Source organism: Marmota marmota, unplaced genomic scaffold, assembly GCF_001458135.2.
Source record: "Marmota marmota marmota unplaced genomic scaffold, marMar, whole genome shotgun sequence".
NCBI classification, from domain to species: domain Eukaryota; kingdom Metazoa; phylum Chordata; class Mammalia; order Rodentia; family Sciuridae; genus Marmota; species Marmota marmota.
In genome coordinates, this window is record NW_026000016.1 from 23,028,394 (window position 1) to 23,042,559 (window position 14,166).

The 14,166-nt window shown below is 32.5% G+C and overlaps 1 protein-coding gene across 1 annotated transcript in view; it reads left to right on the forward strand.

Annotated features, from left to right (window-relative positions):
- Positions 1 to 14,166, forward strand: part of Enah (ENAH actin regulator) — a 147,567-nt gene that overhangs the window by 97,608 nt on the left and 35,793 nt on the right. The window contains exons 6-7 of the mRNA XM_048809785.1: positions 9,045 to 9,101; positions 13,985 to 14,069. Coding sequence (XP_048665742.1) covers positions 9,045 to 9,101; positions 13,985 to 14,069 — 142 coding nt within the window. The remainder of the gene's footprint in view (positions 1 to 9,044; positions 9,102 to 13,984; positions 14,070 to 14,166) is intronic.

A 14,166-nucleotide genomic window follows, 5' to 3' on the forward strand; every position in this document is an offset into this window, starting at 1 on the left:
AGAGAGAGAGAGAGAGAGAGAAAGAAAGCAAGCTCCACTCACCAGGGATGAAATATAAACCCAAAGGCATGCCACCAGTGATCCACCTTTTCTAATCTGCTTCCAGTTATAACCCAGTTAATCCATATCAGTGGATTAACTTAAGGCTCTCATAACCCATTCATTTCATCTCTAAAAATTCTTGCATTGTCTAACATATGAGCTTTTGGGGGACACCTCATACCTAAATCATAACACCTGATCCCCCCCGCCCCCCGCCACCGCCGCCAATTATGTGAACACTCTCATGTACCTGTGCCCTTGCACTTCGTCTTTCTTCTTTTAGTATCCTGAGCTTTGTGGTATCTGTTTATTACTTCCTTTTTTCAGAACACTTTAGACTGTTAACTTCTGGACTGTATAAACAAATTTGATAATCAAAATTATTGACAGTGCTAATATGGTAGCACTTACTTGCACATAATAATCAAATTATTTGAAGTGTTTCTTGCATCAAGCCATAGACATACATATTTTTTGGAAATGTAGCCTATAGTCTCATTTAATCTGTATGAACAGATTTTAAGTATATTTAATACCATAATAATTATAATATTATTTATATAAATAGCCATTTGAGTCTCTATAATTCTGTTCTTAAGAAAGTCACAATTATTTCACTGTTCTAAAGGGAACTTTTGCTTTTGGGAACTCTTCTTGAATTATATCACTTCCTTTTTAAGTAGGTATTTTGGCCTTAGTTTGGATAGTGTGTTTTTATTTTCAAGTTTTACATCCCTGAGAAGAGAAAGGCTTTCTGTTGTTTCCACATTGCCAATTAACACAGCAGTGATATTTCTATCAACATTTAACCTTTAATTCATATGAGTTTGAGTAAGTGTTGTTTAAAATATTCCATCAGCATTTCTCATGCATTTCATCTTCTTGTGCAGAGTGATTATATGATTCCTCTAGCTGCCTTGCTGAGTCTTGACTTGTTTAAAATAAGTTCACTATAAAGTTATTGGAGTGGAAAGGTGGCCCATGCCTTTCTAAAGGCACTCTCTCCTTTAGCATCACTCCTTGCCCTGCTTTCTGATGGTAATTGTGGGAGGTCTTGGGAAAGAATTTTGCCTTGACTTGACTTTGTTTAGTCTGTAAAGTAGCTGTGAGAATTGTTCTTCTTTCTTGCTTTGAAAACTATCCCCCACTCCTGAAAATTTGTGGGATCTCAACTTTACAGTTCCTTAAGACTCAAGTTTAGATTTTTCTGGGTTGTTGCTTTACATTATTCCCACTGTTCTCTCCACAAAAATATTGTTTTAATAAAAATTTTTTTCCCATATTTTTGTTTAAATGTTACTGATCTTCTATATTTTCCTTGTACCTTTTTTAATATAAAGATTCATTGACTCTCATTTACTGTCTTCCCCCTCCATCTGTATTATTTAGGTGTATAAAATACAGTACTTAGAAGAAATACAGCTAGCAAATAGTGTATCTTCAGTGAGTTCTTATTACATCAATTCTGTAAAAACCCAGCTTAAACAAATGTATTGATTACTTTTTATGTGCCAAACACTATGATAGTTGCTGGTAATAGGAATATAAATATGGCACAAATATTACCTTTGGTTTTATCTGAGTTCCATGTAAAATGGCCTGGACCTGATTTGTGCCAAGTCTAGTGAGGCAGACAGATGATTCTAAATAGAAGAGTCATTATATAATTTAGCACTCACAATAAATTGGAAAGATCTTAGATCCTACAACTTGGTATTGGGGTTTCATATTGTGTTTCCTTCTGGGCTCTTGCTAGTATTACAGCACTGTCCCACCATATTTTATTTTGCTTTTAAATAAAAAATGCATTGTTGCTGATTTAGTATCTCATTTTGTGAAAGTGGTCAGTAAAAGACTGAGATTTAATGTGGAAATGTTTTAATGAAGAAAGTAAACCATTAAGCCTATTGATTGAACTAAACTACTAAAAATATCATTTAAAACATTATACTATTTTATACATAGTTTTCCTGAAAATAAAATGTTTTACTGAGTAACATTTATTTGACTCTTAAGAGCAAGAATATGGCACTCCCAGTTCAACTTTCTCTTTAATTATTTTTTCTTTATGTTTGGCAACCTATGTGATTTCTTTTTTTCATTTCCTTTAGTGTAGTGATTTTTCATCTAAAACATACCATCGTTATTTGAAATAGTGTACCAAAATTTGTACCAAAATTTATGACCTACAAATTATAAGGTAATATATTTTTAAAAGAGTAGGGTAATAAATACTGTTATGGATATATCGCAGAGATCAAGTTTATTAATGGTCAGTTTGTAGAACAATTTTTTTAAAATGTCCTTTCTGACAACCCACACCAATAATTTATATTTAATTCTTTTTAATAAATCCCATGTAAGGTAAACACAATTTGATTTTTAAATGTGTTCAACAAAGCTATTCTTTTGATAAAATTTGACATTTTTTTTTAATTTCAGAAAGTAAATTTGGACCTCTTTGTCATTTAGACATTAGCTGTCCTGTTTTTAGATAGAGACTGCTTCTTGGTAAGCAACTTCTTAAAAGTATTATGAATTATTGTACAGAGAGAAAGAAGAGAACAAAGGCAATGGGGTTTCCTGGAAAAGGAGACAGCTTTAACTAGGACAGTTCTGAGTTTTGGTAAACCATCCTGAGTGGATGTATATTCAAAGTCATGTAAGAAATGCCTTTGGTTTTGATTTCTGTTGGAAAGCAGCCTTGTTTCAGAAAAGCTGCTGTGCACCTGTTTCACATCAGCTCTGGTATTTGGAAAAGGTATCTGGTACTGACGCTGCAGTCCTTCCAGATTTTTAAGATCACATTGATATTATCATTGGGGTAACATCATTCTTTGCTTATGTGAAATTCTTTTGTCAGAAACTAGAGCCATTTAGTATTCTGTCTAGCAAGAGCCATTCATGCTAATAAAACTCTTATTTCCAACATAGCCATTTGTTACTCCAGAAAATTCTTTTCTTGTGATTATAAAGTTTTGTGCTCTGCTTATAAATAATTTAAGCAGTATGGAAAAGCATAAAGAACATAAGAACACCTAAAATCCTACCACTCAGAGATAATCATCAATTTAAGTATTTTTCATATGAAAAATGGATTTTTCAACTTTGTATTATAAACAGTTCTGAGACAACACATTCATGGCATGATGCTCTTTTCTTTTTTTCCCTCTAACAGCTTTACTGAGATTTACTTGGTTTACCCACGTAAAGTATTCAGTTTAATGGTTTTATTATAATCACAGGGTTGTGTGACCATTGCCACAATTTCAGAGCATTTTCCTCATGCCAAAATAAACACTTAAACCCCTTTATTTACCCCAGCCCTCATTCATCCATCCCTTCTAGCATCTGTTAACCACTAATCTACTTTCTGTCTCTAAAGATTTGCATATTATGGACATTTTGTGAACATGGAATCAAGCAGTAAGTGGTCTTTTGTGACTGACTTCTTCCAATTAGCTGTGTGGTGGTGGTACATGCCTGTGATTCTAGTGTCTCAGGAGCCTGAGGCAGAAGATCAAAAGTTTGAGCCAACCTGGACAACTTAGTGAGATCCTGTCTCAAAATTTTACAAAAAGGGGGTTGAGTAGTGATGTAGCTCAGTGGTAAAGCACCTCTTAGTTCATTCTCCAACACTTCCAAAGCGCGCGCGTGCACACACATACACTCATATATATTCAGGTGTTTAGGCATGCTTTCCAAGATCTGATAATGGACTCTAGTTTTAACATTTTAACAGTAGAAAGTTATGAATATGGTATTTAGTGAAAGTAATGACTGAATTCTAATATTTATTTTTAAATAAAGAGATTAAACGCAAGAAGTCTGTTTAGTTTTTTAAAGTCAGTGTCTTAAGAACTTTATAAATGCGAAAAGGAGAACTGTGTAGCAGTTTTCTATGCCAAAATTGAATATAAATAGAGATGATTGCTTAGCCAAATTGTGAAATCTCTGAGGTTTTTTCCTCTTAGTCCCCAAGCTCAGTTTTGTTGACCAGAATTGCCCTACCTCCTCTGCCTTCATTTTTTTTTTTCCCCATCTAAGAGCATTAGTTAAGAGAATTAGAAACTTCAGACTTTTGCGGTTCTCTTAATTCTTTTTTCCCCCTCATATAGAAATAGCAAAAAGCAGACATGGTCTTTGAAAGTCTTTGTTTTATACTTGTACAATGCAAATACTTTTCATAGTTAAATGCGGTTTATTTCTTTATAAGTGGATGTAAGAGTGAAATTGTGTTTTTCTCTAAAATGATCTGAGGCATCCTCATCATTGAATATACTCCTCCCACCACCACAGAATTGGGTGCTTTTATTATTTCCCCCAAAAAACTTTAATTTTGTAGGCTACCACAGATTTTTCTCTATTCATCCACACTCATCAATAATAAAAAAAAGCAAAATGAACTCTCATTTCTTTCTTGCCCAAATATAAGTTTGGACTAATTATCCTAATTTTAATATTAAACTAAAACTTTTATCCTATCTCTAGACATATTCTTTATGTTTTTTATAAAATTTGGTATTATCCAATTTTATGTTAATATTATTTCCTTTCAGACCTTTGAAGTGGCTGATAAGGAAAAAAGTTGTGAAGTCGGAACTAAGAACTTCTAGTAAGTGAGGCAAAACAGTTGTCTGAGGGTTAATAGTAACTCTGATTGAGTGTTGACTGCCAGAAAGTTCCAGTTGATCCAGAAAAGAAGCATGCCAGTTGCCCAAGAGAAAAATCAGAGACAGAAGGGATGTGCATGTATGAAAACTGCCCTGTGGAGGGAGGAGCATATAGCACATTGAGGAAGGGACAGTGAACTAAAGCATAGAGAGCAGTGCAAAGGAGATGAGATAGGCAGAATCATATCCTGCACAGAAAGGGTTTACATTACAAGCAGTGGAAATGATTAAAAAACTTTTGCTGAGGAGGATGATGGGATCTGGTTTAGTTATTAAAGTGTCATTGGCTGCTGTGGGAAAGGAGACGGATACTAAGATGCGAATAGATATCTTAACTAGATGATGCTATTGACATTGTCTTGGCTGGCAGTCTTCATAATTTCTGAAGTATGTACCTAATATGTGTTATTGTTTGTATATATATGTGTGTGTGTGTGTGTGTGTGTGTATGTGTTGGTGTTGACATTACATATATTATAAAAACAAAAATAAAAACAGTAGAAGAAATTAAAAAAAAACAGAAGTGTTACTAGTTCCTTTCCTTCCCCAATACAGTTTAAACTTCGTACCACTGAGTGCTACTAAACATGAAACAAGAATGATAGAATGGAGAGAGTTTGGAAAGAGAAATTAGGAGTTTGCATTGACAGGATTTGGAAGTTGGTTTTAAATGGTAGGAGTAAAATGTAAGGGGCAAGGAGGGTCTTACATTTCTATTTGAGCGCTGGTTAGAGAGTTAACATTCTCTTGTGAGAAGCTAATTGTGTTTGTTAAAGTAGCATTCTAGCAGAATGTAGTGTGTTCTTTGAGTATATCCTAAGCAATGTCTTTAGTAACAAAAGACAAGGGGGCATTGTAAGGAGATTTGATGGACAGGTCTTGATCTGTACTTAAGATGAGGAAGCAGAGAACTGAATGTAGGGACACAGGTTACTTTTGCTTTTTAGAACTGTTAGGATATGACTGTTTTATAGGCTCCTCCACTTCTAATTTTCTCAAAGTTTCTTTAGCTCGAGGCAAAGTCATCCATTCCACAGCTAAAAATAAATGCTTTACAAAACAGAGGTAGACTGAGGAGCATAAGACTATTGATTGCCAGTGCAGCATAATAACCAGCAATTTATCAGCCGATTAGCCATCATTGTCATATTTGCTTAGAAGGAAATAAAATGCATTTGAAGCCCTAAGTTGGGGATGAGTACCAGAAACAAGGGAGGAGTAAAGCCCAAACATATATTCAGTTTGGCATAAGATATTCAGTTTTGCATAAGATTGAGGAAAAAACAAATAAGAGAAATTCTCAGTAATGCTAGATGCTCCATTTCTTGAAGTAGGGAAAGTTTTTTGGTTTTTTTTTTTTTTTCTTAATTAAAAAGTATACATGTTTTGAAGCAAAATTTGAAGTAATAGTTACAAAAATGTCTCAAAATGCAGGTTTAAAATGCTTATTGTGGGCTGGGGATGTGGCTCAAGCGGTAGCGCGCTGGCCTGGCATGCGTGCGGCCCGGGTTCAATCCTCAGCACCACATACCAACAAAGATGTTGTGTCTGCCGAAAACTAATAAATAAATATTAAAAAAAAAAAATTTAAAATGCTTATTGCTTTGAATAAAATTTAGTATTTGTTATTCTCACATCTCCTAGCACAGTGCCTTAGAATATGGTACCTGCCTTGTTTATTTTTGTTTTGATGTAGGCAACCACAGAACTGTGGTGTTTGTCTCCCTTCTGTTCCAGATAACTTAGAACAGACCTTTGCTTTTACTTCTTTTCAGTCATGAGGGAAATTCCTGGGAGCCTTATGATGGTCAGAAGTGTGAACACCACTAATTTGGGTGCTGATTTCAGGTTCACTTACCCAGTAGACCAGCTTTCTAGAGATTGCAAATCAAATCCAAACCAGTTCTTCAGCAAACCTTATCTCACTTAATCTGCAGAATAAAAGCTGAGATGGATAATATCCCCATTGCAGATTGCCTTGGGTATAACTGCCAATAGTAGAAACCTCTGATGTTAAAAGTATGGACATCCTGGGTCTACTGTAGTAATTATATTCAGTAATAAAATATAGTAATAATGATCAAGTCTAAACAGTCTGTCATTTTTCCAATATTAATGTACTTTTCTAATCTCCTTAGTTATGTTTGTTTTTGTGGCTCACCCTAATTTCTGTCAGCACTAAGCCTCTATAATATGACTAATTTAAAGAGAAATGTCCTTTCTTTAGTAAAATGTAAGGTAAATGGATTATCAGTGTTAGCTTAATACTATGCTGAAATCATATTACTGAATTTACTCAACCTGGACAATGAATCTTCTTTCCTATTCTACCCTTTTCCTCTGAGTGAAGAAAGAGTTAATAATGGTATCAATATTAAGCAGGAAGTGTGGTTAGCCTTATGCATATGATGGAATGAATAATTTAGTATCTTCGGGAAATGCAAACTGCAGTAGAATTCAAGCAACCTTATCAGAATGAAGATCAATATTTTACTTGCTAGTAGGAAGTAAAAATCAGTGGAAAGAAGATGCTTAAGGATACCAAATGCAAGAATGTTGCTAAATAGTTTAAATTGTGAAAAAGACTGAAAGTTCTTGGTTAGCAATGTTTTATCATAACGCAGTAATAATGGTATACCTGCATTCTGACAATTGTCAGATGACTTTTTGCTAAAATGATTAGTAATGGGATGTGGCAGTTTCTTTGCTGTCAGAAACGAGATACTCTCTCAGGTTTTTCTTGTAAGTTTTAAAAAATTGTCCTTATGTGTTTTTTTCCTTTAAATATGAATTAAAGGAACTAAAGAGTAAAACCTGTAAACTAGGCATGTTTATTTAATAAAAGTTTTATGGAAGTAGCTGTTTATAAACATTAGTAAGACAGGGTTTTAAAAAGCAATTTGTCTAAACTTATCAAAATGTTTCTAGAATGTTTATTTCCTTTGGTATAGTGTTATTAGCTTGCTAGACATAGATATGTCTGTGGTCTTTCTATATCTTATTATTATAAGTATTGTGCATGTAACTTTAATAATAATAGATTGGATGCTTGGAAGTATTTAGCAAAATTGACATTTTTTAGTATTATTTTGTGTGTTCGAATATCTGCTATATGTAATATTTTTAAAGCAAGACTTATTTGGGTTATATTGTCTATTTCTAAAAACAATGAAGAATTTTTCTTGAATTTAAGACTTTACTATTTTCACATGTGCATTCTTTAAATTGGTTTGCTTTTGATTCTACTGAAATTTTTTAGAATTTTTTAGAAGTTGTATTATTTAAAGAAAATAGCTTTAGGAAAGCCTAAAGCCATTTTATATGATTGCTTTTATGTGATTTTTCTTAAGCCAATATATTATTAACCCATTAATGGTTTCTTGATTAATAGTGAAGGAAAAAGAAAATCTTTCCTGTGCTGACAAGAATTTCTTTAGACTTTATAGAGAATTATGAGTAACATTTTAGATGTCACTAATGTAATAGTAAGAAAGTATATTTTACTTTTGTTTTTTTCAATCCCAGTGTTGAGTATCACCTTGATTTCAGACAAGCTATTTCCCTTTTCATAAATTATCACTTTTTTAAGTTGTTTCTCCTAAAAAGAATTGACTTCATTGACACTTAAGCCAACATTTTAATGAAAATTACCTATTTGATGAAGCTACACATTTTTATAAGGTATTTTGTTAAGTATGTATACATAATGAAGAAAGAAGAAACAATAAAATGTGCTTGGTAAACGATGAATAGTTTATTTTTTTTTCAAAGAGCAAAGCAAACAAAGATATTTTATGTTAGTGAATATACAATTATTTAATTGCATTAGGCTGTTTATAATGCCATTGATCATTTTCCAACTGGTAGAAATGCATTAATATGTTAAATTAATCTTAAGTATTTTCCCTAAATTTTTTTTCCAGATGTAATTCTCCTAAATGGGGGAGAATAGTCCTTATGAAATTAACTCTGATGGCCATAGATGTTGACTTCCTGTAATTCATTAACTTGAAAACAGTATAATCCTAAAATGCATATTGCCCTCTTTGATTGTATAACTCAGGAAATAATTAAGCTGTAAGCACATCATTTGATCTATGATTTATTCTAGGGTCTTCCACAAATAACATTACATATAAATTATTTTTAAGAGTTTATGTTAAAGAGGATACGTTTTTATTAAATTACAGAGCTTCCAGGATGAGAATCTAGATAGGACGTATGTATAAATACATTTTGAACATTTCAAAGCACCTTTTAGTTAATGTGAAGTTCTTCAGATGGCCCCGTTGTCCTTTGAAGCTTCTAACACCAAGGTGTCTGTTGCAGCCCAGAGCAAGGTTACTGCTACCCAGGACAGCACTAATTTGCGATGTATTTTCTGTGGTAAGCAACATTATGTTTACATTTACTTTTTCAAGCTGTGGTACATACTACTTGCACATTTCCATAACTTTTGTTTCCTTAGGCCATGGTCTGGTTTGTGGTATTTGGGATATTATAGCAAGCTGTTTTTATGTTGTGATATTTGTTGTGGTTCATGTAGGTGATTTGGTCAGCTTTTTAGTTGGTTTGTTAGGATTTAGTTAGAATTAGGATTTTAAAACTATTTTTGTCTACCTCTTCCAACACAAATGAGAGGGGGCTTTTGTTTGTTTACTTTTATTTTTAACTCTTTTGTTTGGGAACAAACTTTTAACTTAGAATTTAAGGAAAATATATTCATTTTAATATGATTTGAGGTATGTAAATGTGCCTTATTCAAAAGGAGCTTTTGCTTAACTTGAATTAATTTTAGGTGTGCATGTTGTAAGAGGCAGATGTAAACTTATTGCTTTAGTAGGTTTATTTCTGATTGAGTCTTTACTCAGCAGTTGAGATCTGTGGCTTAGTGAATTTACTCTCAGTATTTTCTTTCACACTCATATACACATTTGTAGATATGTATTATTTGTATAGACAATGTAGGTATGTCATATAACTGCCCCAAATTAGAGAAAATCAAATATGTGTGGTGTGTGTGTGTGTATATATATGTTTTTCTTACCTTCATACAAGATAAAAAGAGAGAGGTTCTTGTCTAAATTCTTTTTATCACTGTTTGATTCTGAAACTCTATTTTGAAAACCCAGGTTCCAAAAAGCGACTTAGTTCTTTGAGTTTATACACACACACACAGCACGCACATATGCGCATATACCCCTTTTTGACTCATGTATACCTTGACTAGCCAGATTTTTTTTGTGAGAGAGATAAAACTTATGAAGTGATATACTACAACAAATTTGTGTTAACAGTTCAACTCCATGTATGTACTTTATCCATGTGACTCAGAATTTTTAATGTGGTTCCTCAGTATTACTGATATTGTTTCTTTAAAGAGAATCATTTTAAAATTTATGAACTTAAAAGTTTAGGCAAAGAAGCACGTTATAAATTATAAAAAGAGAATTCTAATGTACTTCTTAATCATCTAAAATTATTAGTTTAGATTTGCTTCAGGTGACACAGTTAGCATCTGTGAGCCCATTTGTATGGCTTTTATAAAACCCCTCTTTTTCTTTTTTGAATATTTATTTTTTTAGTTGTAGTTGGACACAATACCTTTGGTTTTTATTTATTTATTTTTATATGGTGCTGAGGACCGAACTCAGGGTCTCATGCATGCTAGGCGAGCACTCAACCACTGAGCCACAATCCCAGCCCTATAAAACCTCTCTTAAAACATTGCAGATTTAAGCATTTAATCAGTAACTTTATTTCTGAAATTTCATCTCTTCTTGAGGCTTCTTCCAGGCCAGCTTTTGAACTAGCCGTGAGTGGTTATTGATATTTGTTTTATTAGGAGTCTCTTCAACTCATTTTTAATAACCTAACTTTCTGCTGTAGAATTTGAGGTCCACATGCAGAATAGCAGTTTATCCAGTTGCAGAGAAAAGATTAATTTGGCCTTAATAAAGGTGATTTTTAAATTTTTTTCTGAAACAGTGGTTAAAAAGCAGATTTTCCTCATTATCATCTTTAACTGTGTAAAACAATATAGTTACCACTTTGCTAAGTTTAAATTTGATTGTATTGTGAGGACCATTCATCTTTTAGTCGGTGATTTAAAATAGTCTGTGGCTAAGTGTGAAACTAGATTTGTGAAAATAAAAATGGGACAGTAAATGAAATAGCTTTAGCCAAAACTCAATATTGTAGGCAAGACTGAAATGCCACTCGTGTTTCAGAGAGAGATTCTAAACAGATTTCCATCATTTCTAGGATACTTTATCAGTGATATTACCACATTTTCTTTATTAGAAACAGTAATTTGCAAACTTTGCTGTATATCTTCTTCTAGCCTGGACAAATTAAGATCAGCTAGTGTCTTTGGCTCTGGTTATAAATTAGGGAGAGAGTGAACCCCCAGACAGCTGCTGTTGCTGTTCATGATTGACAGTGGAAACAAAGCAGGACCACTTGTTTCTTAACCTTGGTTGTTTCTTCTCTCTTTATTTTTCCTAAAAGAGAGCTGTTAACCATTACATGATGCTTATAAAATACTGTCATTTGCCCACCAAGATGTTTATGACAGTGCCTATTTTGTATTTTATGAGGACACAGATACCCGTTTAGGAATATGACCTATGTATAGTAATAGCTATAGTCTAGAAAATATGGTAGCAGCTGACACCCTTGCCTAATCTTAGTTGCTGTTTCATAGTCGGGTTCAGTGCCTTTGGTATTATTTACCAGATTCATAATCCATTAGAATGTAATTCCTATCTGTATTTTATAATTTACCTGAAATTTTTATTCAACATTTACAGTATGTTTATATTAATTTTAAATGCACATAAATTTCAATGTGCTAGTTTTTGTACCTTGACAATTTTAATGAAGAAGAAACAAACAAAACAGCCAAATTAAAATACAAATGTGAGAAAATACCACAGGGAGGGATTCCTTCTCCATTTAAGAATGTTCTGAAAGACAAATGCCCCAGTGTCACAAAGAACCATATAGCAAAGAATTTTAAGAGTTGTTGTTGGATCACATTTCTCACCAGTTTAAAAAACTTCAAGGAAATTTTTCTTTCCTTCTTACGACCAAAAAATATCAGTAATAGGACCCACAAAATATTACCCATATTTTGAAAACCTCCTTTCTAAGTGGTTGTACCTAGTATGCTTTTAAAAAGCCTTCAAAATATTCAAAACAGGTTCTATAAGTCGATGATTTTTTTATTCAGTTTTATGAGTTAATGTCAGATGTGTTAATTTTAATAAAATCAATAGGATTGAGTTGAAATTTGACATTTTTCTTGAATTTATTATTATATCTGAGTTAAAATTTAAACTTTGAATTAGTGAACTTAATCCATTAATATTACTGTTGAGATAGGATACCTGTTTTAGATGTGAGCAAAACTATTAGAATTGCCAAACAAGTCTAACCTGCTGATATTCAGCTATTGTATTATTTATATAACTTGAGATTTTCACTTAAATACTCAAACATTATTTTTTAAAAAGTTAGTTAAACCATAATTGTCTTAAGTTGGCTGTGCCACATGCTTGCATTTAGTAGTTTGGGGCAAATATAACTTTGGATGTGGAGAGTACATCCCTCCCTAGATTATATGCTTTCTCAAATTTACCCTCTCACCTTGTATGTCCCCATCCTTTTGCCAGAAATATCTTTTCCCTGTAACCTGTGAAATATAAAACATGAAAACATGGCTTAATATGACAGTCTTTTTAAAATATATATCATGTTAATTTGCAAAGGAACACGTTCTAGTCTGTTTACTAGACAATAATTATTTATTTTTATTTATACAGAGACGCAAGTGTATTTAATTTTGGTTTCTAAAACCTTTTTTTGTTGTGGTTACTGATTTTGTGGAATTAATATATTTCTGTATTTCCTTTATTTGGATCTCAAAATAGCAGATTCTTAGGAAATCTAATTAAAATATCCCGGCAGTTGTCATTTAAGTTGTAAGAGGGCAAATTAAATGATCAGTCTAAAAATATTTGTAAAGAGATGAGGGAAAAAAAGTTGGTAGGTAAGTTCAAAACAAATTAATTCTGTTTTCTGTACCTAGGTTATACCATAACTGTATTACATCCTGATGGATCTTTACCTCTAGTTTCAAAGTCTACTCCACTAATATAAAATAGATGTGTTATGCTCTTAGCTCATAAATTATAGTAATTTGCTTTTATTTACTAGTAAAAGCTTTTTTAAAAAATATACTAATGATTTACAAAAGTCTTTCAGAATCTGTGGTAGGGGCATTTGGTGGCACACTAGAATTCAGAAATATATATATAGAATTTATCTATACTACTCTCCAAGAGTAGAAGATAATTCTTTGTTGTGTTATTTACTGAGATGGATTTCAAGATTGTTCTAGTTTAACGTTAGGCATCGTGTATTATATTAAGTCCAGCATTTATCTTATTTAATTTTTATATCCAGTGACATCAAGATGTCCAGTAATTTAGAGGCATTCTATCTAAGATGCTAAGATGGGATCTGCATTGTACATAATATATGGGAATGGATGGTCATTATTTTCACGTGACAGAACCATGTTGGTGTAAATGCAGGTTTCATTTTTTTTCCTTCTTACCCCAAATGAAAAGTTAAGATTACCTGTGTTGCATTAAGAAATTCAGATAAATAGTTTAATTTATTATATGGAAGTTTAGCAATGTTTGTTTTTACCAGTAATGGAAATGCCAGGCCGTTAAAGAAAAATGGCAGCTTAAATTGGGCAAATTTGATAAATGCATTAGCATACTGCAGTCTAGTAATAAGGTTCTCATGCTCTCTCTCTCCTGTTTTTCATTTCCAGTGTTCTATTTAGGTGAGTTTTTTAATTCTGATTTTTCATTTAAGTTCTCCTTCTCCACTTCATAAATAATTACCCCAAAGAGAATGTCTCATTGTCTTAGAAAATGTCAAGCTTAGGTGCCTCTTCAGATGCTCATTGAACACTTGTTTTACTCAAGCTCTTCATATGTAAATGTTTATTTTTCCCTTATTGTTGATGTTTTTCATTTGTTTCAAGTAAGCCTTCTGGAGATGATGACAGTATTATGTTGCAGTCTTTCATTTGCTGTGTGTTATGTAAAGCTTATATTTTATTTTGCTAGACAAAAAGAAGATACATTTGTAAATATGTGATGGTTTTATGTTACTCTCATGATTTTATCTCCTCTGTCCAGCTAGATGTAAAGATAATGTTCATCTGTAATATTTTCCTCCCTTTCTAGGGCCAACATTGCCTAGACAAAATTCACAACTACCTGCTCAAGTTCAAAATGGTCCATCTCAAGAAGAATTGGAAATTCAGAGAAGGTAAATTCACAAGTTAATTGTTTGTATTTTTACCTTTCTGTTGCAGAAAACCACACTGTGAAAATCCGATTATTATTTTTTTAAATATTTTTTTATT